Genomic DNA, 22,571 nt, shown 5'->3' with positions numbered 1-22,571 from the left:
GGACACCCAAAATCCTTAACTATTGCAACATGAATTAAAAATAAATATGTTCTGAAACTGAGCAGACACAAATGGTGACAAATGTCAGAGAACTGGCAGAAATAAAACTGGGCAGATGATTCTCATATGAAAGAACATAAAGACCATCTGGTTACATCTTTAACCACTAAAAAATATAATTCAGAACCAAGATGATTCTATAGTTCTGTGTTCATACACAGAGTAGTTTTATCACAGAAATAACAAGGCGATGAGATTTATGGAGCCTGAAAATACACCATGCAAATGTTACCTTATTTGATTAACACTAAGAATGCTAAACATCTGCACACAATATTGTCATGCTAATTACAAGGTCAAAACCACACACTTTAAAAAAAATTATGAAAACATTCTTCTAATATTAAGCTTTACAAAACCATGGGGGTTATGTTCGTTTGTCTTTAACAAATGAACTTGGGCTTACCCTGCTCAACAATATAAATTAAAGCAGTCAGCAGCCTGCTGAAAATGGAGAAAAAAAGTCTTACCAGGAGATTACCAAGTCCCTCATAATCAAAGACCTTGTTTTCATACATGTCAGCCAACTCTTTGCTTAGTTGAATGGCTTTTTCCCACATCTCCATGAAGGGTGAAGGGAGGCAGGTGGGGGAAGAAGAGCACAAGTAAAATAAAAGACTCTGTTAAAAGCATTCATTACCACAGACAGGTAAAGAAAAAAATTCAGCTGATTTTAATTCAGGCAGTACTTTAATGCACTGCCAACTTTCCCTTAAATTCCACACTGTACATTTTTTGCAGTAATTATTACAGTCACACAGCTCTTTTGATTCAATGATCTGAAAGTGATTTACGAAGCAAGGTTTCTATTGTTACTCCTCATAGGGAAAACAGAGGCAGAAAGAGGTAGAAGGACATGTCTAAACAGCAAACAAGAGAAGCCCAGGTGGTCTCCTCCTCCACTAATACTTCATCCCCTGCATCAGGCTTCCTTGGGTTTGTCTCGTTTAGCCCTGGTAGAACCATCTACCACAAGGTCAGCGTCAGCCAGACAAGCCATACTCACTGCAATGCAAAAACCTGACAAAAGCCATCACCCAAAAAAAGAAAGGAAAACACCTACTGTTTTCTCATCTACCCAGTATCCTGAACAGGGTTAGTTTTTCAGGTTAGTTCTTCAACTAACACGGAAAGAGAAGGATTCAAATACCACCAGGACAAATAGCAGCCCTGTTCATGCCAGTACCGCGGTCTCTATTAAAAAGCCAGGCCTAGGCATCAAAGGCCTCTTATATGGCATCACGTCTGCTTTTAACACAAGTCGTTTTGACAGCTTCTGCCAGCTACCTTTGTTGAAGGCTAATTCTGAAGCTTCGTTAACTTTGTATCAGGCCGAGATGTTTTTCTAAGCTGGCAAGCGAAGGACACCTAATCACCCCTAATCAGAAGAACAAACATTCAGCATCCTTTAACCAAAGACATTCTGGAGGAACTGGGCCTTGAAGAAGTCCTGACAAACTGACCAAAGGGAACATCCTACCCCAGCAGGTGCCGGAAAAACTGGACGACTGCCAAAAAACAGTAACTGGGGAAAAGGTAATGCCGGCAGGGGGAGATCACGACCACCAACTCAATTTAGGACCAAAAACATTTGCCCCACCACACACATAAGGAGCATGTGTGCTAATTTACATAGCAAGCGAGGCTAATTAGAATTAGAATTAAATAGAATATAGTTGACCAATAGCAGATAGGATGGTAATTACTAATCAGTCGTCGTAAAAAGAATGATTACTAACTCTGTAAGTTTTGTGTATAAATAAGGCGCAGAAAGTCTTGTTCAGGGTGCTAGCTTTGTGGAATTACCACCTGGCACCCATCTCTGTGCAGAAATGAAATAAAATCGGTATCTCAACTCAGTGTTACCGGCCTTGACACCGGGTAATGAACTCCTTTTGTGAGACAACACCTTCACCAAGCCAAGTATTTACCAGCGAACTGTAGAATACTACAGAGACACTCACTTTGCCCTTGTCAAAGAAGGAGATAATTTCTTGGTAGAGTTTTTCCTTGAGTTCCTGCTGTGAGTAGACATAGTAGCTGTCCCTCTGCAGGAGATGAGGGACACATGGCTTCTCAGACCACTAGTACAGAGGAAAAAAAGGCCAAGTTGAAAGAACTAGAACATTTTCAGATTAACAAATCCTCACAGGGGATAGACTCACCTTCTGCAGGGATGCATTCAAGACAAATCCGTCATCAATGCAAAAGGAGGGTGATATAAGCTGAGCTGACTAATGTTAACTAGGCACACACACACAAACATTGCATCTCAGCAGCGTCGTTAGAATAACGCGTAGTCAGTACGCAGTAGCTTCTTAAAACACACCAGCCAGCTGCTCAGAAAAACACCTGATTATGTTTTTCTCTCACTACACACATAAGCAACCAGAAAGCTTCAGTTATGTGCAAATTTTTTTCTACATTAGAAGGTTCATTTCAAATCAGTTTAAGAATTCATCTGAACTTGTACAATTTTTTTAGTCATAGATAAAAATCACTTTAAAATGTTAATACAAGTTTAATTATATCTGCAAAACTGGTGTGATTTTTGGCCTAAGCTCTTATGCTGAGACACTAAGTGAATGTGTATGCTTTATCAATCTGTGGAAGAAAAAGAGGTTGACTTAAATCCAAATTAAGATGGCTTAGGCTAATGCATTTTACCCTGTTCACACAGAAGTGAAAAAAAACCCAACCAAACAAACCGTGTACAACCCCAAACATGGACATTTTCTCCCAGCTCACTAGAGCACTCTGTTTCACCAAAAGTATGTAACAAATTGATGCTAATAACATTTTTGCTTTCATCCATTTAGCTGCGATTTGCAAAATTGTGAAGTTCCTTAATGACCACTAGAATGTAGGTAATGCAAAGTCACATTAAAGGGGAAACAAAAAAAAGTGAATGTTTATTCTGGGCTGTTCGTGCTTCATTTAAAACCCATACCCTGACAGTGGAAACTAAAATTGGCTTTAGTGTAATACCTGGAGCAGCTCTGCATGGAGTAGGAGAGTGTATGCTGCCTCTGTGAAGTTCTCACAGTCTGTGTGCAGGTCCCGGAGTTTATATAGATACCTAAATAAACAAAAAGCAATTGTTACTTGATGTGAAGGGCTCCTGTATCAGTGTACAGAACACCAAGAGAAATAAAGGCTTCTATACAGGTTTATGGAGGGAAACAGCCTACCTGATATAAATGTCCTCTCGTTTCTTCTCCTTATAAAAATTCTGCCAAGAATAGAAAAAAAGTAAAATTTTACAACATAAACCACCATGGATTTGCATAATCATCTCTAGACAAGTAACTTAAGCATCAGTTTTAGATACTTCAAAGATCTTCGCTGTCATTTTGCCTACTTAGGTGCAGACATCCCTGCAACCATTCCTTTAACGTAAGGTGGGGCTATTATCACCTCTAGAAAAGGGGTAAGCAAGAGAGAGACAGTGACTTGTCCAAAGTTATACAGACTCTTTGCAGTGAAACAGGGACTTAAGCTCTCATTTCCCAAACTATCAGCTAGCCATCTTTCCTGCCTGTATTTCAGGGCTTCAGATTACCATGTAGACAAGGACCAGCCAGGTGACTTGATTTTGGACTGTATATCTTTCTACATTTTAGAGCTATCAATGGCTGGTAGCCTGGTTTAGGCCCATCATAACCAGAAATGGCATAAAGAATTACTTAAAATCTTACCAAAAAAAAAAAAAAAAAAAAAGTCCTTCAGAACCCACAAAAGCCAGGTCAGTAAAGAAGCACCCATATGCAAATCCAGCCTTCCCCATACCAGCACATTGACAGTGCAGCTCATGCGGTTCTCCTTGCTTTCATCATGCATGATTGTCCTGTAGTCCAGCAGGTTCTCCAACAGGCTGCTGACCAGCAAAGCAAACACTTCTCCAGAAGTGGACAAATATTTATGCTTCCGACAGTGCTCCAGGAGGCTGCAGATATACCCAGGGAGAGGGAAGGGAATACTCAGTTACGGTTCCGAGTGGTGGTAAGCAGAACTTCAGTGTGAGTTACCTAAACAGCCACTCAGCTAACAGAGTCAAAATGCTTCCTGAACAGAGACTCTCACAGTGCAGAACAGCACAGCCCACCGCACCCACAGACCTAAGACACCCAAGTCAGGCAGGTCAAAGCCTGCCTTGTTGATCAAAAACCTGGGTTCTGCTCTTGGTGCTGAAAGAAGGCCCTGATTTTGCTTCTACTCTGAGCCTGCTGTTCTCGAGCTTTTCCACTTACCACCCCATTGCCAGTTTGGCACCTGCCTCTAGGCATTCTTCTCCAAGTTTAGGGTAGGTGTGCAAGTTGCTGCTCCAGAATAAAAGCATCATTTTAAGGCAATCAGTCTCAGAATACCCATATAGCATTAAGATCAACTGTCAACTGCACTGTCTCCCTATTTACTGAGTAATGAATTAGGGCTGCTTTGCATTAGAAAAATAGCCAGCTAAGCTGTAAAAAAGACCCTCCATCTTCTTTACAAAACTTACAGTTTCTCCAGCAAAATCTTGTACTGTTCGTCCCCTCGGCCACCCTCCACTTCCTGGTCCAGCTTGGTTATCAACTCGTTTTCAAACTGAAAAGGCAAAAAAACCCACAGTCAAATAGATGTCAACTCTCAACAGTGTGGTCTGAACATTAGTAATGCTTGTGGCTAGTGTTTCTGAACTGCCCCGCCATCAGACACTAGTTTTGCAAGCCAAGCTAGAGGATGCTTTTGTTGTTGGAGCGGAATAAAAACAGTAAGAAGCCAAGATGACAAGATTGGAGCAAGGAAATAGAAGTCCTCCCTCTCTCATCCTACAGTCACTGGAAAGTCATGCTCTGGGGCAATGCTGCTTCTCCTCCATCCATTAGCAGGTCGGTTTTGCTAGGACAGAGAAGCATCTTAGCAGCCAGCTCACAGATGATAATGGTCATTCATTCATCTTGAAGAAACTGAACTACTACCAAGTAGTAGTTCAAGGGCAAGTCACAACTCTCTGGCCATCATAAACGCTTGTGACTACTAATTAAAGCATCTTCTCACGTTGCAAGAACCACATCCTGTGTGATTAGCTGTCTAGCCATGAAGGTATGCCCTGTTATGTGCAAGCAGGTCAAGTACATAGTCTCAGTTGTAACCGTAGCTAGCATATAAATACCACTGGAATGGAAAATCCATGCCACACACATGCTGTTTCCTTCTACTGATTCCAAAAATCCCTGAGACTCTGGGGCCAACCACATGAAAGACTGATGACCCCAAGGGAAGAAAGGTCCCATGTGCACACTGAAGCTGGGGTCTAAGCTGGTGTGATGGTGCTTAGGGAGATGCACGTCACATTTGACAACAGTCTGAAATGCCAAGGTGGCTGCCTTTTGGATGGATGGCTCCTACCTATCTCCAGGGAGAAGACTGTCTACAGCACAACTACAGTGTCCCCTGCCTGCCAGTTGAGATGTTAATGCCTGATATCCCCAGAGGAAAGCTGGAAGAATAAGTCCTTAGAAACTGCAGTGAAAACTTAAGCTCAGGGCAAAATCGAAGATTGTCTTTTTCCTTCCTTACTTTCTGGTGCTTTCTCAGTAGCAATAAAAGGTAACTTCTGGTGAAATTAGCACAGGATTGGAACTCAGGGGCACAGGTCCTGTTCCCTTCTCTGTCCTTTTACTTGTGCAGCCTCAAGCAAATTGTGTCTGTCCTTTGTACTGCTGTTCTCCTTTCCATAATGGTGTCATCAGTATTCACAAATGTGTTGTCAAATTTTAAGCTAATGAGGGATTAGTCAGTATGTAAGCAACTACATAGTCCTAACACTTGACTGTCCAGCAATTTTCTTTATAGTAACTTATTTTACAGCCAAAGATCTGTCTTGGGGGAAATCTATATTGTTATTATAAATGTACATAGACATGACTTTTTAGAGTACTCTCTCAGGGTCTCCAAATTGCTTCACAATTTAGATGTGGGTATTCACACATCTGCAAATGCAGAAAGGTATGAGAACAGAGGAATTCATTAATTATCAAAGTCATGCAAAGGTATAGTCAGGGACAGAACTGAAGAGTCCTGACTCCTACAAACCACTTAACAATAACTTCCCAAAGTGTCCGGCACAATGCTTTTTCATGTGTGTGGGGGTCGGTTTGTTTTGTTTAAATGTTCTCTTCTTCTTCTTGTCCAATGCATACTGCGGAACATCTGTACTGAAGATACCAGACTCCCTTACCATATGGAAGTTTCTGTTCCCGCTGAAGTTAAACTCGCACTGCATCATATCGAAGAAGATGGGAATGGTAGCTTTCCGTAGCTCAGGCTCTGGGACCAGGGTTACCTCCAGGATTGGGCCTACCATTGCTGGAATGAATTTTATTTTGTGAGGACCTGCAAAAAAGTCAAAGTCAATACATTCTAATGGCAGGATTTGGATATCCAAATGTTTAAGCACGTTATTTGTATAAGACCATAAAACACAGATTCTGCTGAGAATGCATATTTTACATGGATAATGGCTACTTAAGGTAGAATTAACATGTTACAGCTCCAAAATTCAGGAACAGTCCAAGAAAATAATTGACCTGAATTGCATGCAGTTGTTGCAAATCACAAAGGCTCTCTGAAAAATTCTACTCGTCCTTCATATGGTAGAACACTCTTTATAAGGAATCTAAGAAATTATCTCAGCAGCTGATGTGAGAAAAGATCAGCTTTTGCAAGTTATTCACAGAAGGAAAAGAGATTTTGTGCTCTAAAACAGCTGAACCTTAAGTGTATTTCCCCACATTAAACATGAGCAGCTTTTATAAAGAAATAAAGGATTTGAAACCCAGCTTGACAGCTTCAATAAAGATAATTCTTTGGCTGGAACTCACCCAGGTTATACCACATATCCCTTATTTTAAAGCCAATTTCTTTCCTCATGTCCCCATACCTAGAAAAATGTATTAGAAAGAAAAAGATTACGCACTGACATTACCTTTGCAAAGCTGCTGAAGAAATTTAATGGCAAAACCACAGAAATCTATTACCCTCTCCTTAAAAAAACCCCACCACACACAAACCTGAATATGCTGGGCACGTACACCAAGGGGTCTCACAGACTGTCTTCCATACTAAGAGTCTACCAATAAGTTCTCAGTATTACATACCTTTTGTTAGATGTTCACCTCATCTTTTTTCTTCCTTACCCTGCCCAGCACTAATGCTCAATGCACAGAGGAACAGAATGGCCATGTGCCATTATGGCAGAAGACTGCAGACTCCCTGAGAACAGAATAAAGCTGCAGTCGCGCTGCTTCACGCGATTCTACCAAAAATTTTGTTGTATTTGGTGTTTTTCCCTAAAGCTTTAACTGCTGACATCGAGAGAATGCAAGAATATTTAATTACCAGGCTTCTTAAATCCCTCATTATTGCAGAAAAAAGATGGCAAACATTAACTATGTATGCCCTAACAAAATTCTATGTCAAGATCTACAAATATATTTAGGCCCTTGATTCTAGCTAAATGCAGAAGTAAAAGCTGTTCAGTGTCTTTGTGAATTTGGCCAAGTTACTAAAAATTACTGCTTCTGGGATGATGAATGCCTCTGAACTGCTCTCACTTTCAAAACAGAAAAAACAAAGAGAGGGGACTAAAAAGTTGCAGGGCTTTTAGGATTCTTGCTTACCTACCTTATATAATGGCCGAGGAATTGCATAAGGTATTGCTTTGGGAACTACCGCAAGCCTTCTGTTACAGACCTTACAGCAGAAACAATCTTTTGGCAAGATGCTTAAATTGAGCTCAAACAGCTCAGGATCTGTCTGACCAGACTTAGACATCCACAGTGTAAAGACCTGACATCTGTCCTAGTCACCCCTCCCCTCTTTATCATCATTCATTAATCAAGCACTTCCATGACATGGTTCATCTCATTCTAAGATTGTACGGGATATGTCTGGAACAGTACAAATGAAGCTTCTTAAAAGCAAAAAGGCCTGGCAACTTTTTAAATGCAAACTCACTTCTTGATAATTTTGTTGCGTTTGGCTTGTGAGAAGGTCTCCAGCTGGAGGGATTCATGAGTGAGAAAGGCCACTGCCAAATGGAAATAGTTATTCCAGAGCTGTGGAAGAGAAATAAGTCTGAAACAGGAGAAGACAAAGGAAAAACAACCACCAGCACAACAGAGCTACACAGCCCCAAATGCTGTAATCTCCCAGGCAAGTGCTAATGAGGAAGTGTACCAACAGTGAGCTGGTAGATGAGTCTGTGCTCTCAGCCACAGCACGCAAGCCAGAAGCATACAGCAACTTAAAATTTCTCAGTCCTTTTTGTTTATACTTTCCAACCAAAGGAAGTGACAGTGGGTACACCCATACAGTATTTTGTTAAGAACTCGTCAAGCACAAGTCAGCTATAGTCAGCATACTGCTCAACTTGACCTTGTAAAGCCTGCAGTGGTTGCATTTGCTTGCAACTTATTGCTGCACTACCACAGTTCTGTAATTCAGAACCGCTTTGCATTCTGCTGCTTTTCTATAAAAGACTATGGGCATTTTCCACAGGCATGCTCCGTATCAACAAATCTGTCAGTGGGATTGATTTGCTCTTCCTGCCTTTCATGACTGGGGTCCATAAGAAAACCCAGAAACAATGGAACTATTACCTGGAGTTCAAAATTTGCTTGATCCAGAAAGAAACGGTTGAGTACAGAGGTAAATTGGTTCACTGCTCGGAGAAAAACTCTGGAAGAGATAAAAACATCATATAAAAGGTGGCTCTTGGAAAAATAACATTGCGGTTCTGGGTTTACGACTCCTACGTGTAAGCTCAGGAGACAAGAATAGATGCTCCCAAGCAAGACAGGTATTCCTCTATAATGTTATTTTCTCCTTTTTCCCAGTAGAGGGACATTCAGGAAAAGGTATTCCTCTGTTTCCGAACAAAAGAAACCTTGACTGGAGGCAGATGAAAAACAAAACACTCTTTGGGTCATCTAATCTCTTTGACAGTGCAGTGTCATTCCAGACAGTAGCTTCTCTTAAATTTAGCCTATCCACATCACTGAAGCATTCACATAACTTGCCACTTTCATGTCCTTCTCCACACTGCACCCCTACGACACGGTGGAGCTACGCTGCCTCCATTTTGAAGATGACTTGCATGACTGTGCCATGCAAACAGGAGTTACATGCTGCTTGTTTCTTCATTCTGTCCCCAGTTCTGTTGATACAGTCTGTGGGGACATTAAACTCACAGGCGTGCAGGCCCTGCTGTGTCATGGAGAGCAGGCTTTGGCCACGCTTTGCTACCTAGCACAGCAGACAGATAGCGAGCCAAAGCCACTCAAATTGTACAGACTTAGCAGGAGAGACTGACTCACACAAGGCCAAAGCCCACAGCAGAGGACAGAAGCGAAACCTGGATAGTTCTAGTTTACAGGCCAGCACAGGCCTAAACCCTAGACCACACTTATGTCCAACTCTGGCTTTATGTTTGCCATGTGATTCCCTCAGAATTGAAACCAAAAAGGCTTCTCTGATTTACGTTGCACTCTCCAGCAGGTAAGTGACCGGATGAAAGACTGCACGGTTTTGATTGTGTGCCTTCGGGCAGGAGAAGAAAGATTTCCAGTTCCATCAACAGAAATGTGCAGGCACTACAATTTACCAAAATCTAATTTAAATCACCCTGAAATTGCAAGAGAAAATAAGCCTACGTAACTCCAGTGATTTGCAAGCCTGCTTGTGAGTCGCCCTCCGTTCAGAACCAGAAAGGCTCCAAAGCAGCAGCAAGACTTCAAATAGCAGCAGTACCTGCTCTGCATCATGTTCATGACCATCCAGTCACTTGCATAGACATTTTTTCCAATCAGATCCTTAAACATAATGAATGTTTCCATCAGGAAGTCCTGTTGGAAAATAAAAAACACAGCCCATCAAGTTGAATATGGTAGTCTTTTAACCACAGGAAAATACAGCGAAATGCAAATGTTTGCAATTGCATTGATTAACAACTGCACTAATTAGCAATCAGTACACTGTACCTCCTAAGAAGGATCTCTTATTGTGTGGGTATATTCCAGTAACTAAATTATTTCTGACATCTCATCCATTCAATTACAGAAGGAGAAATAATTCCAAAGAACATGTTGATCTCTTTAATTAAACCTGTCTTTACTGTTTTGAATTAAGCTGTGTTGTAGGGAGTTCTGGTGCACAAGCTGGATTAAAAAGCAAAACCAATACTCAAGGACTTGCTTCCAAACGTCTGGATGATGACAGTAACAGCCCTATGCAGTATCTTCTATAAAGATGGAAATTGTAATTTATTTTCACTTCCCCAAGTAAAGTCTTTTCTGGTCCAGTTTAAGAAGGGCAGTTAAACAGAGGTAGTGAACATGCTGTCAGACACATGGTTTCCAACATTACTGTAGAAAAGACACTTTTTGTACAAATACTAAACTGCTCCAAACAAAGCTTTATCACACCTTAAGACTTGGGCAAGGTAGGGTTGAATTGTAGAATAAGAAAAAAGGAAAAGGAAAAAGAAGAGAGGTGAGCAAAAGAAGGTAGTATCAAGAATATTGATCTCCATATTGTAGTCTCTACAGATATAAATGCTACCTATGAGCATTTAAATGGATTCTATTCTCTACAAAGACAGCACATTAGTATCCAAAAATGAGAGGGACACAAAGAAGGTCACATGAAAAATCATCACCTTGCAAAGATCACCAGCAAAAAAAAAAAAAAAAAAAAAAATTTCCATTGAGCTGAATGGCTTGCTCTAAGGAACTGGCAAGCAACATCAATGTAGAGAGAGAAATGGGCATTTGGTGCTGCCTCAGTAAAAATCCTTCAGGTGTTATTAAATCAGAGCTTGACAGAAAGGTTTGGACTTGACTTGGGGCACCTTGAAGATATGAATTAACTTATAACAACCAAGTAATGATGCAATGCCAGGGCTGAAAATACCAAAACAAATAAAACCCAAGAATAAGCAACAAAAATAAAAAGCATTATTGCAGTAAAACAAAATGCAATGTTCTATTGGCATTAACAACTACTACACCACCACAAATGTGGGCTTGCTTCTGTACATTTAAGGATTTGTAAAAATTAGATTACGAATTGCTATTTTCAATCAGTATCTGCTTAAATGATATGCAGGTAGTTTTAATGATTACATAATTCACCTTCTTGATATGTCTTCACGTAGAAAATTTATGTATACGCACTGAAACACAGAAGAAATATTCTCCTGCTTGAGTCAGAAAATGCAGCACTACAGGGCAAAAGAAGACATCTTCAGCTTGCAAGCTGAGCCTCAAACTAAGTTTACATTTCAGGAAAGCTTTTGAGCACCTGTTTAACCTTACCTTGAACTTAAGTTACAATGGTCTCCTACTAGCTCAACTGCTCTTCAGGAAAAAGAAAAAATTCTGAATTGAGGCCCACTCAACATAAAATTTGTTTCAATTTTGCCTTGAATCTACCTTTTTTCCAAAATCCATCAGATTTGTCTTCCTAGCAACCTTCTTCCTCAGACACAGTATTTCTACACAACCCTGCTGGAAAACTTTTCACTCACTCAATTCATGAACACTAGCAGAATTCCTGAATCTATTCCATTTTAGTTTTACTTCCTTCACAAAAAATTATTCGGGTAATATAAAAAGCAATTCTAAAAGTAGATGCTCTCTACAGATAATGCAGCCAAGTGGCCTTTTAGATGCAGAAGGGACAGAAATGTGTGTGTCCTGTAGGTGGCTATGTTGCTCAACAGATAGCAAGCAATTCCAGCTGCATGGGGAAAGAGAGATCACCTTGCTATCGAAAATGAATTACAAACACCTTCTTGTGGTTTTCAATCTAGCTTTTATAGGAAGAACACAACTCCAGGCTCTTCCCCAGCGAGTACCTAAATAAGCAAGTACTTCTAAGTTGCAAAACAAGGAGTATGGGGACAAAAAAAGCCAGAACAGTTGCCGTGTCATGTTTCAGAGAGTTGCACAGACACTCATTTTTGTTCTGAGTTGTTCTGGGCAGTCTGGGGAAAAATCTGGACTGAGCTGTTAATTCTAAGGGACCCCCCCAAAAAAAAAAAACCCTAATGTTTCAGCTGGTTTCATATTGAAAGTCCTTGGGGACATAAACTGTACACAGTTTTTAACGTGGAGAGAACTATTTGCATTGCTGCCCACTAAAGCAAGACTAAAGCATTTAATTAAACTCTAGAGGAGGAGAAAGAATTAGAAAGTAGTAGATAAAGAATAGGATCACAAATAGATACAGTGAGAGCAAGAGAGGGGAAAATGCTTTTCCTTTTCATCTTTATTCACTCTTCTGGTTCCTGACTTTTTACTTGCACAGACTTAAACGGTCATTAAATGTGTTTTTACTCAATGCTACAAATACTATTCTCAGGCTCTACTGAGCCAGCAACATCCGCTGTGTATACCCAGCAGGGGTGATGTGAATGTATCCCCAGTGGCTGTGGCATTAGGTGCCCGTAAGTCATTGCTGATGAATGCAGTATAATGACTCCAAACTGAATACAGTAACTTGAAATGACCTTTCAGAAGCAGAGTGTAATTCTTTATGGACTGAGCTAATCCCCCAGCCAGGCTGACTTACGATAATGTCCTGCCTGGTTTTGAAAGTATCGATGTAATGGTTGTAATGGAAATCATCCATCTGCCTCAGGATGGCTGTCATGCAGGCCACAAAAATACCCTGGAATAGGAAAAACAAAACATTTGGTTATTTTCCTGTATTAAGCACTGTAAGTTCAAAGCGTGGCATATGCTTTCAGAGTTCTGCCTAATCAAATATCACTGATCACAATCCCGCTCATCTATGTCCCGACATCAGCCTGTCTGACTGTTTCGCCCTCTACCCCAAACCAGCCAAGACTTCCTAAATTTCAAGTATGAAGTCCAGGTATAGCTTTCTTTCTCCCCAGGGATCACAATTTGCCAGAAAAACACATCCTCAAAACAGTGGAATATATGTATGTGTATGAACCACTTCATTGTATCTTAAGGGTCTCTTCCAACCTAAATGGCTCTATGATTTTCAAATTTACTATGGCCAACTGTAACTCTCATGGCTGACATATTGGTAATAGCATTAACTTGACCTTAGAGTTAACAAAAGAAAGATACTGGTATATACGCCCAGCTCTCGATTTTTCCATCTTTCTGTACATGAAGTACAGAGAAAATGAAGACATACCAACTTGCTTACACCTTTTACGATGCCACACAGTAGTCAGAAATGCCCCTTAGAGATAGATGCCTCGTCCTCCAGCATTTAATCCTATTCAGCCAAGGTGACAAAAGAGCATTTTTTCAAAGACTCCTTGTGTATTAAAAACTGCACTGAAACCAAAGTCGCTGTGCACAAGGGCCCAAAGGAACTTGAAATCACAGCCAACTGTGACTCAGTTCAAACTGCTGCTGGAACAGGACAATTTGTATCCTAATACCTGGTCTCAGAAAACCACCAAAAGCCATGTTTTAGTGGCACAGAAGCCCTGCAGGAAACGGAAAGATGATTTCATAAACCACTGCTACACACTGAAATCTCCCAGGAGAATAAATTCCACTATAACAAATGGTAAAGTAATAACTGAAGCAAGTAAAAGGCTCTCACAATGTGTGGAGACTGTCTGCTCATTCCAATCACTGTGCGGTTTATTCTCCTTAGCAGGCGTTCCATGATCAGCTGGATGTGGACAGCAGTGGGCCCCTGGCGACATTCAATAAGGAAAATTTGAGACAATTCTTAATGTATACTGTTCTATAGAGTGCTCCCTGTGTGGGAGAACTGCCCTGACAGTGGTTAATTGTTATTAGAGGATGCAAAAAAGGAGACTTAAAACACATGAGCAATTGATTCAAACACTGTAGGTATACACTTGGTGGAGAGCTAACATAATTGATCTATACCAGCTTCATTAGTTCATCCTGGCATAGCTAAACCAAACAGCTCTTCAGTTCAAACTATGCTCTTCACAGCAACTTAGAATCAATTTCCATGATTAATGTGGCAAGTAACTGTACTCTCCTGACTGAATAATGATCGTTGTCCCTGTTTCATAGCAGGGAAAACGAGAAACCAAATACTTTTATTACTTGCTCCAAATAATTCAACAAGCCACCAAAGTAGCTGGGAATAACATTTTGGTCCCTAGAAAGGAAAACAATTGCTTTTTGCACTGTAGTGATAACCACTAATTCAACCTTTCATGGCTCCTTTTTAGACACAGCTACTTTATGTGCAAAGAGATTCAAAGAACTATATACAGCAATGCAACACAATTTCTGTAAACATCAGAACTTTTTAATTCTTTAAAGCATCAGTTGAGAACATTTCTTTGCCCTAACTTCTCAAAAGAAGAATTAACCATAATTTGCACCCTTGACAGTTCATGCTCACCACATCTTTTCGATCCAGGACTTCAAGAACATTGCTAAGTAGCTGCGAGCAGGCCTCGTGATCGGGCTTGTTTGAATTGTCATCCAACTGGCCACTTAGCTGATCTATTAGTAGTGGCAAAAGAGCATCTCTGCATTCTAAAAAATGAAACAGAGCACCACATCTTGTTGGTCTCAGGAAATTCTTCAGCATTCAGTATACATGGGTACCACACAGTAGCTTTCTGCTCATAACTTTATCTTGGACACCAAAACATGCTTAAATCCACTTGCATTACCACTAACAGACTAGAGAGAGAGTCATAAATAAACTGTAATTATATGTATTGCATCAAATAGCGCACTCTCACTTTCTAAATCAACACACTGGATCAGGATCCTACAGTATTAGGCAGTGTAGAAAGACTGAAGAGCGCAAAAAAGTTTCAGTTGTTCCATGGCAAGGAATATTTCTAAAGATGGACTTAACGGCAGACTACCACTGATGACTGATGTAAAGGACATGTGAACTTGAAAGACATTTTTGTTTTTAAGGGTGTGGGGCCCCATGCAGAATCCAGAGGCTTCAACTGGCTACTTACCAGACTGTTTGAACAGATCACTCTCGACTATCTTGGTCGTGCAGTTTAGCTTCTGTCGAACTAACTGGTTGTCGGGAATACTTTGGATAAACTTGCTGAAGAGGACACTAGTGTGCAAACCACAAAGCAAGCAGATGGTCAGCATTTTCACCCCATGTGATTCCATCCTACACTTACACTGTCCTGCACCTGGGCAAGTCAAGGAGTTTTGTCTCTGCGTGGACATGTTACCTGCAGGTGGTCTCCAGGCAAATTATTATGGAGCCCTAACTTATTTTCAAGAAACTTAGCACAGGACTTTTAGTAAAACTGAACAGTATTCAGAAACTGCAGGCTTAAACCTCTTAAAAAGGTTGCAACCCAAGACACACTAGATCACAAAAGCTTGTAAGTAGACAATACTATCTGCCCTCCAGTGCCAGCAAAGATAATCATACTTACTTCCGTACAAAATGAAAGCAGAATTTTGCAGAGCTTCAGCAGACCACTGCTGAAACTTGAAACACTACTATATACAATGGCAAGAGCGTATCCTTCCAGACGTCCCCTTCATCAAGAGTGATGACTCATTTCAACCTGAGATTCCATTAAATTAAATTCCATGTACATTTGCTGTCTGTCTACTGTTTAAGAGCAAATTATTTGTGTCAGAACAAGGAGGCATGGTTGGGAGGTTCTGGGCAAAGCTATGCACACCAAAGAACAGAAATCCACAGTGTTGTGAACTTCCTGAATAAATACAACTTTTGTTTTCCTGACCAAGGCTATGCCTTTGACACACATTTCAGTTTACCTCAGAAGCAATCGTTAAGAATTGGTGGACACTTGCACAACATTTCAGCATATCACTCCCCAGTCCCCAAATTTTGGTTTTCAGTACAATCTCAAAGTGCCTAAGAAAAAGTAGTTGAGACGCACAGAATCCTTTGAACTAAAGTGACTTTCTTTAAAGCCCTGCAAGCGCTTCCTGAAATTCATGCATAATACAAGCACCATCACGTCATAATCAGAGTGGCTGTTTTTAGGAAAGTTTCCAAAATTCTTCCCAACAGATGAGTTGGGTTTAGAGGACAAACTTAATATGGTTACCTGAGCTCAACAGGGTCAAATACTAGTTTGACATCATTTATGATGCTTGGCAAATACTTTAAAGCTGCACCCTGCAATAAAAAACACAAGGACATGAAACACACAGAGAAATGGAGTTAGACTAGCTAGTTCATTCTGAAAGGGTGTAAAGTCTCAACACCAATGCCCATAGCTCACATGGCAAATCTAGTTTTTGTTAAGAGCAAGTATGCGGACACCTGTAGAGAACTGGCTTAAGGGCAAATTTATGCATCCAAAGAGCCTCCAGCAACCACACATCTGCAGTGCAGAGCGGAGAAGGTGAAGGAGGAAGGATTTGTAGCCAAGTTCTTTAGCTTTTGCAAACATCCTGCAGCTCCAGGAATGAAGTTCATTATAGCCTGACATTGAAAAGCACTAGTCAGTTAAATTGACTCAGTGTTATGCATACTTCAGCATGTCCGCATACACACCAGTAAGTTATCTAGGTACCAGTATAGCTTTCATAAATGTAGCATCCAGACAACTAGGTGCAACAGCAACTAAAGGTCTCTCTAAGATGTGCTGCTGCTAGCAGGTGCTCTGACTGCATGAGAATCAAAGTTGGGCTTTAAATCACCCAAGCGCTAATTAAAAGTTTAGAACCCATCTTTCCTTCAAACAAGAGAAAAGCATGTTGGCTAGAAGAACTGAAATAAAGCAAGCAATCTAAAGGTCTCATTGCCTTTAGCAATTTAGCAGCCTCATTGCATGGCTGCTCTGCTCCTCCTCAGAGCATACACAGAAGGTTTATAATCCAGTTGACACCAGAAAAACAAGCAAGTATAACATCTAAGATGTTTAGAAACTGTTTGTTTTTTCATTACTTTCATTCCCAGCATTATGTTCATTTTTGTAGTGGTTTAACATTTCTATCTCCATTACCCTCAAGCTTGGCATTACTGGTTGAAGTGTCTTCCATGCTGCAGTAGATCACATCTTCATTGGTTGTTAGCTTTCATCCTAGCAGGTGCTGAAGGCTTTTCAGCAAAGCCACAGCTCTCATCTTTATTTGATAAACTTTGGGGTTTAAATATTCCTTTCCTGCCACACACAGTTCATTAAAACAGACATTTGGATGTGGTGTGACTCATCTGAATGGGTTTTACATGCCTCAAAGCTTGTCCCTTTTTCTGCCTCCCCTGCCTCAACCGTATCAGTTGATCTAATAAAAGATATTACCTCTCCCTGCAAATTACGTGTACCTTAATCTTGACAGCCTCCTCTAAAGGCCGGTCCATGAGGGCATTGAAGGAGAGGAACAGCTTGCGTATTGCATCATTAAATTCATCCCCATCTTCGCTTTTCCCATAAAACCTAAGAAGAACACAAAGAGCTAGTTATACACATAAATCTAGGCTAACAGTGTCAAAGTAACTTAAATATGATTTTATCCTGTGGAACAACATCTTAAAGCAATCTCCTCCTACAAAGACATGAGAGTAAAAATGGCACCGGGGATTCTGCAGTAATTTCCTGCTGAAATCTCTTAAAAGGAAAAAGCTGCATTTTTTTTAAACTACCACTGCATCAAACTCTGCTTGGGATCCAAGAATCAAGTAGTTCATTCTGTATTAAACAAAAAAGCCAGAATGAACATGAGAAAAGGATTCCAAATGTTCACTGTAGATCTCTGAAAAAATGTTTTGAGGCTACGATAAAACCACTGTCACTGACCATATCCTAACCAGACAACATGTCACCCTCACCTAACAAGTAACCATGTGTGCATGTGTCTTAAAGTTTCTTAAAATGAGGAAGTCATTCCATGTTTTAATTTTTTTTCATAAATAACAGGTTCCTTTTCAGCACTACCATATGCTGCTTATGGCATGCTACAGGTGATTAAAAAGATTCTCCTCTTCGAATCAGGTATTTCAAGTTTTACTCGTTTTCTCCAGCTGTAGACAAGGGGCAGAAAGATACTCTTCTCAATAATTCTATTAAAATTCTAATATCCTTAAAAAGGATAGAGGATATGCTGAAGAGTATCCCCTCCAGTGGTGTTGACCAGAAGTAACTCCACGGACTTCCCAAAGGAGACATAAGGATGGCAATGACCTTGATCTCACCTCAGGTACAATATCCGTGACTGAACAATGAATCGGAATAGGTACTTCAAGGCTTTCAGAGCAGCAAATAGCAATTCTGTCTTGCTGGAGTCATCAGCATTTCCCACGTAACAGTTCAGTACTTTGGTGAGTTTCCTTTGGAAATAAAAGAAACAGGAGAATAAGTATAGAGACACTTAAGTTTCTGTGTAAGTTCAGCCTCCTTATTCCAGAGAGGAACTACAGTCTAATAAGTAGATAACAGACAGGGGTTCCTTTTCACAGCCTACTTCCTTCTGAAATCTTTGGCTTCATGGGATGACAGATTTTCATAACCAGTTCATGAATTCCCAGAAAAATCCACAAATTTGTCTACAGACTCCAGCTTCTTGATCTGCTCCTCCCTCCCCACCCCCAAAAAAGGAAGCGTTCAGGAAGCTGGAAAACCAGGACGCTATATAATATTGTAGTCCACTTGGCATTATGCAGATACCACATTGTCAAGCTAAAGAAAGGCAAGGGAACAACTAAGCTAAGATACAGTGTGCTCATTAGTCAAAGAAGTTTATTTATAGTAAAGAGAAATAAGAATGATGATTCTTCCGTAGGTTACAGGGAAGAAAGAAAGGAAATCATATGCAAGCAGTGATTGTATGGCCAGGGCAGGGAAGAAGAAAGCAATCCAGGACATGGGGACTTCAGAGCTTTGTGGAATCGTGTTTCCTCACAGAATTATCTTTAGGTTGACAGCCATCAAAAGAGGCTGAATAATCAGGACTAGGAATTCATGCGTATCGGTAAAAGTAAGAAGAGATTTTTAGAGGGGAAAAGGAGTTTGGTTTCTGGTTTTGCCTTCCCTATTGGCCCCAGTTTTAACCTTTTAGTTGCCTGTTACTATTACAGTAATGACCTTTGGGTTGAGGGTCGCTAGATCAAGGAGCTGGAAAGTCAAGAGATCCAGGTGTTATTCCTGGCTTCTCCAACAACTTCTTGGGTATCCTTGGGCATGTAAGCCATGACTAGCTATAGCACTTAAACAAATGCCTCATTTTTAAGCACGTGAAGTCAACAGGTTGACCGAAAGGACTAAATATCCACATGTACCTAATTAAATTCTGCGCATCAGCTTTTTCCTTCCCTGATAAAATAGGACTAACGATTGTGAGCTGAATTTTTTAAACTGCTTTGAGCTCCACAGATAAAAACTTTACAGGGAAACAGAATTACTCCCCCTGTCCATACCCACACATCCAAATGTGAAGAATTGCAAATTTCGTCTAAACAAATGACAGTCTACATGAGAGAGTTTCAATATGTAAGTGTAATCTCATGTAATCTGCATGTTTAAACCCCACCATGACATTTAGCCCTTTTCTGAAGTCTGTGGCCTCATCAGCCTGCCTGGTTGTAAGTAGACAGTGGAGGTAAACGCCGCTCTTATCTCTCCTACCATCAACCACATCGTCGCTCATACTACTTCAGCCACGTATGGTTCTGCTTCTACTCCCCGTGACCCCATTCAAACATATCCCTAAAACTGTAGCACAGAGTACGAAGCATACAGACTATTTAAAGCTTTTTCCTCTGCTCAAAGTACTTTGGGGGTGGGCTGGATTGCAAAGGGTGAGGCAGACAAAACAGCTCCATGAGCAGCAATACCTATCAGACCAGATTTCTTATGAATTTGTGTTCCTTCATCAATTTGCACCACCACCCCACGTACCAACTTACGATATTTTCCGTTGTCTTCTGTGTATACCCATAACCACTACCCCTACCTCCCCCACCAATCTTTTAGCAGCAATACTAGACCAAAACATTCAAAAGGGGGAGATGCATCCTGACGTCAGTATGTGTTCAATAGGAAATCAGGCTGAAAAACATGAAGATGCTTTTACAATACACACACACGCAGAGGACTACAGGTCAAAAGAGAGTCTGAATTTTCCATAATAGCAGTGTCTTTTCCTTAATGAAAAAATTCTTACAATAGAAACTTTTTACAGGGTAAAAAAGAGTAATTACAGGGTTTCTGTCTCTCCTGAAAGTAGAGAAGAATACAGCGGAACACTCTCATCTGGTATGCTGCCTTTATCACATTAGCGTATTTTGCCGAAATTATCGGTGAGACACTGTCTGAATGACAGCCTGTGGGTTTGTGGTTACCAATACTTACACATATGCCAGGGTTGCACTGAAGTGCTTGTAAATATAAGTTTCAAGTACAGGGTTGAAATGCTGGAACTTGATGTCTCCGATCAAAGAAATAATAAATACCTGCCAAAAATTCAAAAGGAAACAGATGTACAGAGCCGCACAAGCTCTAACGCACGCAGATGTAACTCAGTCTCTAATTGCTTGTCATTTATTTTGCTGGGTCGTGGTTTTTGTTTGTTTGTTTTTCTAACAGCATTAATGCTACAGACAGCTTTGTTCATATTCTAACAGTGACTAAATACTGCAGTGTGTGCAACTACATCATTGCTCAGAGGGAAGGTAGGTCATAGCAGCATTTAGATAGGAAATCTTAGAGATAAAGGGAGCTACTCCACAAAGCAACAACAGTGATACAGGATGCAGCACTACTCACAGTCTTCACACAGGTTAAACAGGCACAGAGCTGCTGAAGGATGTTTTTCAAAGCTAAAAATCGACGCTTTTCAAGCTAGAACTTGAGAGTCTGATCATTTATGCTCATAGCAAACACTCAGTCCTGTTACTACAGTGACATGTATTAGAGCCAGGACCTTCTGTCCCCCTATATTCACTCCCCCCAACATCAGCTGGATACATCTGACTTCACATTTCTCCCTGAACTGTCAAGTACATATTTGTTAATCAGCATGAAGCACACAACTTTATTATTGCACTGCACTCCAAAGTCAGTGCCTTTCACACGTGTACTAAGCAGCCTCTCCAAAGATGCAGAAAACTCCTTGTGAAGTCTTTTGCTCACTCATTACAATCCTTCTATAAAGGTTCAGAGAAGCAGTCATCCCTACTGCCCAAGTACCGGGCTAGGATTTAGGGTGCACAGGTTCTATTCCCACCACAGCCACAAATCTGCCACCATCATGACCCTGAACAAACCATTTCACTTTGTGCTTCAGATAGATAATACGGCTTTGCTCTTTTGTAAATTGCCTTAATGCAGGAAGTTATCTGAAGAAATTACTATAAATTATGTAAACGGTTATTACTGTTCTCACTCTGGTCACTAAAACACTCAATGCGTATCTCAGTCCTAGCTCCTGAAAATGTCGTAAGTAGTATTTAAATATAATTTATTTTGCAGAGCAAAATACCAATCGTTCATCTAAAGGAAACACCAGGAACAGAGAACGTGGCTGAAAAACAAATACTCTAAATCCACAAAAACAGACTCACTCACCAGTGCATCAAACACAAGGAAGTCATAGGTTTCATTTTCTGACATTTCCATCATTATGTTGAAAAGTGCATCAAGGGTGTCTTGCAAAAACTAGAGGGGAAAAAGAAATAGTAAAAGGGTGGGAAAAGACTACTACTACTGGAATCCTGCACAAGAGCCTACTCTTTTGGATCATTTTTCTCCTTCTAGCCTAGCTCAGTTGAACTGTAAAAGCTGTACATGAAAGAACATTTAAAAAGGGATCTTAGTCCTGTATTTGTTCACACACTTGTTATGATCATCACTCTATTCTTCCTCACTATAGCAAGGAGGATCTTTTCTTATCAGCTCGGAAAGGCCCGACTTTCTTTTCTGTTCTGTTGCCTTTTTATCTAGCAAGAGACCTATTTCAGACAATTCTGTCCACATAGTTTAAGCTTGCACTGGGACAAATCAACCACATAGACTGTACTAAGGCATGGTATTTTGCATAAAGACTGGTCTGCAACAACACAGCATTACTTTAGTTGTTCAGCAGTTAAGTCAAACCATGACCTTGCATAATCCCTAAAGATCCACGCTTGGAACCGCAGGAAGTCTTACCTCCTAAATCCTTCAGCAGACTATTTTCTGTGGCGCTTCTGCGCATTTCAGGTCTATTCTCCATGGTACTCTGACTATCTGATCAGCACTTTGGGCCTTCTCTGCACTCTGTTCCTAGATCCACAGCAAGTCCCTATTCACAAAGGAGGCCCAGAGCCACTACTGAAAATTGACAGTTAGGCTTTGAATGTACCTTCTATTTCATAAGGATACGGGGGAAAATAAAGTCCCCACTATCTCCCCAGTCCTGGTAACATTTAACTTCTGTAATTCCGGTGAATTCCACTAAAGAGAGCTCCTGGGGCAAGGTATTACCTTTTGTTTTCCTGTTGCTCAGCAGCTAGAACAGCTCTCCTAGCCTATACAGAGAGCTTTT

General features: G+C 40.6%; 1 protein-coding gene across 1 annotated transcript in view; it reads right to left on the bottom strand.

Moving 5' to 3' along the window:
- Positions 1 to 22,571, bottom strand: part of DOCK5 (dedicator of cytokinesis 5) — a 64,153-nt gene that overhangs the window by 15,962 nt on the left and 25,620 nt on the right. Inside the window, 20 exon segments of the mRNA XM_009483902.2 lie at positions 531 to 620; positions 2,025 to 2,144; positions 3,049 to 3,139; positions 3,252 to 3,292; positions 3,850 to 4,006; positions 4,562 to 4,647; positions 6,284 to 6,438; positions 6,927 to 6,985; positions 8,062 to 8,162; positions 8,706 to 8,784; positions 9,856 to 9,950; positions 12,679 to 12,777; positions 13,699 to 13,794; positions 14,485 to 14,621; positions 15,065 to 15,171; positions 16,154 to 16,224; positions 17,377 to 17,488; positions 18,244 to 18,378; positions 20,399 to 20,499; positions 21,614 to 21,703. Of these exon segments, the coding sequence (XP_009482177.2) occupies positions 531 to 620; positions 2,025 to 2,144; positions 3,049 to 3,139; positions 3,252 to 3,292; positions 3,850 to 4,006; positions 4,562 to 4,647; positions 6,284 to 6,438; positions 6,927 to 6,985; positions 8,062 to 8,162; positions 8,706 to 8,784; positions 9,856 to 9,950; positions 12,679 to 12,777; positions 13,699 to 13,794; positions 14,485 to 14,621; positions 15,065 to 15,171; positions 16,154 to 16,224; positions 17,377 to 17,488; positions 18,244 to 18,378; positions 20,399 to 20,499; positions 21,614 to 21,703 (2,022 nt within the window).

The sequence above is a fragment of the Pelecanus crispus genome, chromosome 21 (genome assembly GCF_030463565.1).
Source record: "Pelecanus crispus isolate bPelCri1 chromosome 21, bPelCri1.pri, whole genome shotgun sequence".
Lineage (NCBI taxonomy): Eukaryota > Metazoa > Chordata > Aves > Pelecaniformes > Pelecanidae > Pelecanus > Pelecanus crispus.
This window is presented reverse-complemented; position numbering and strand designations above follow the sequence as displayed.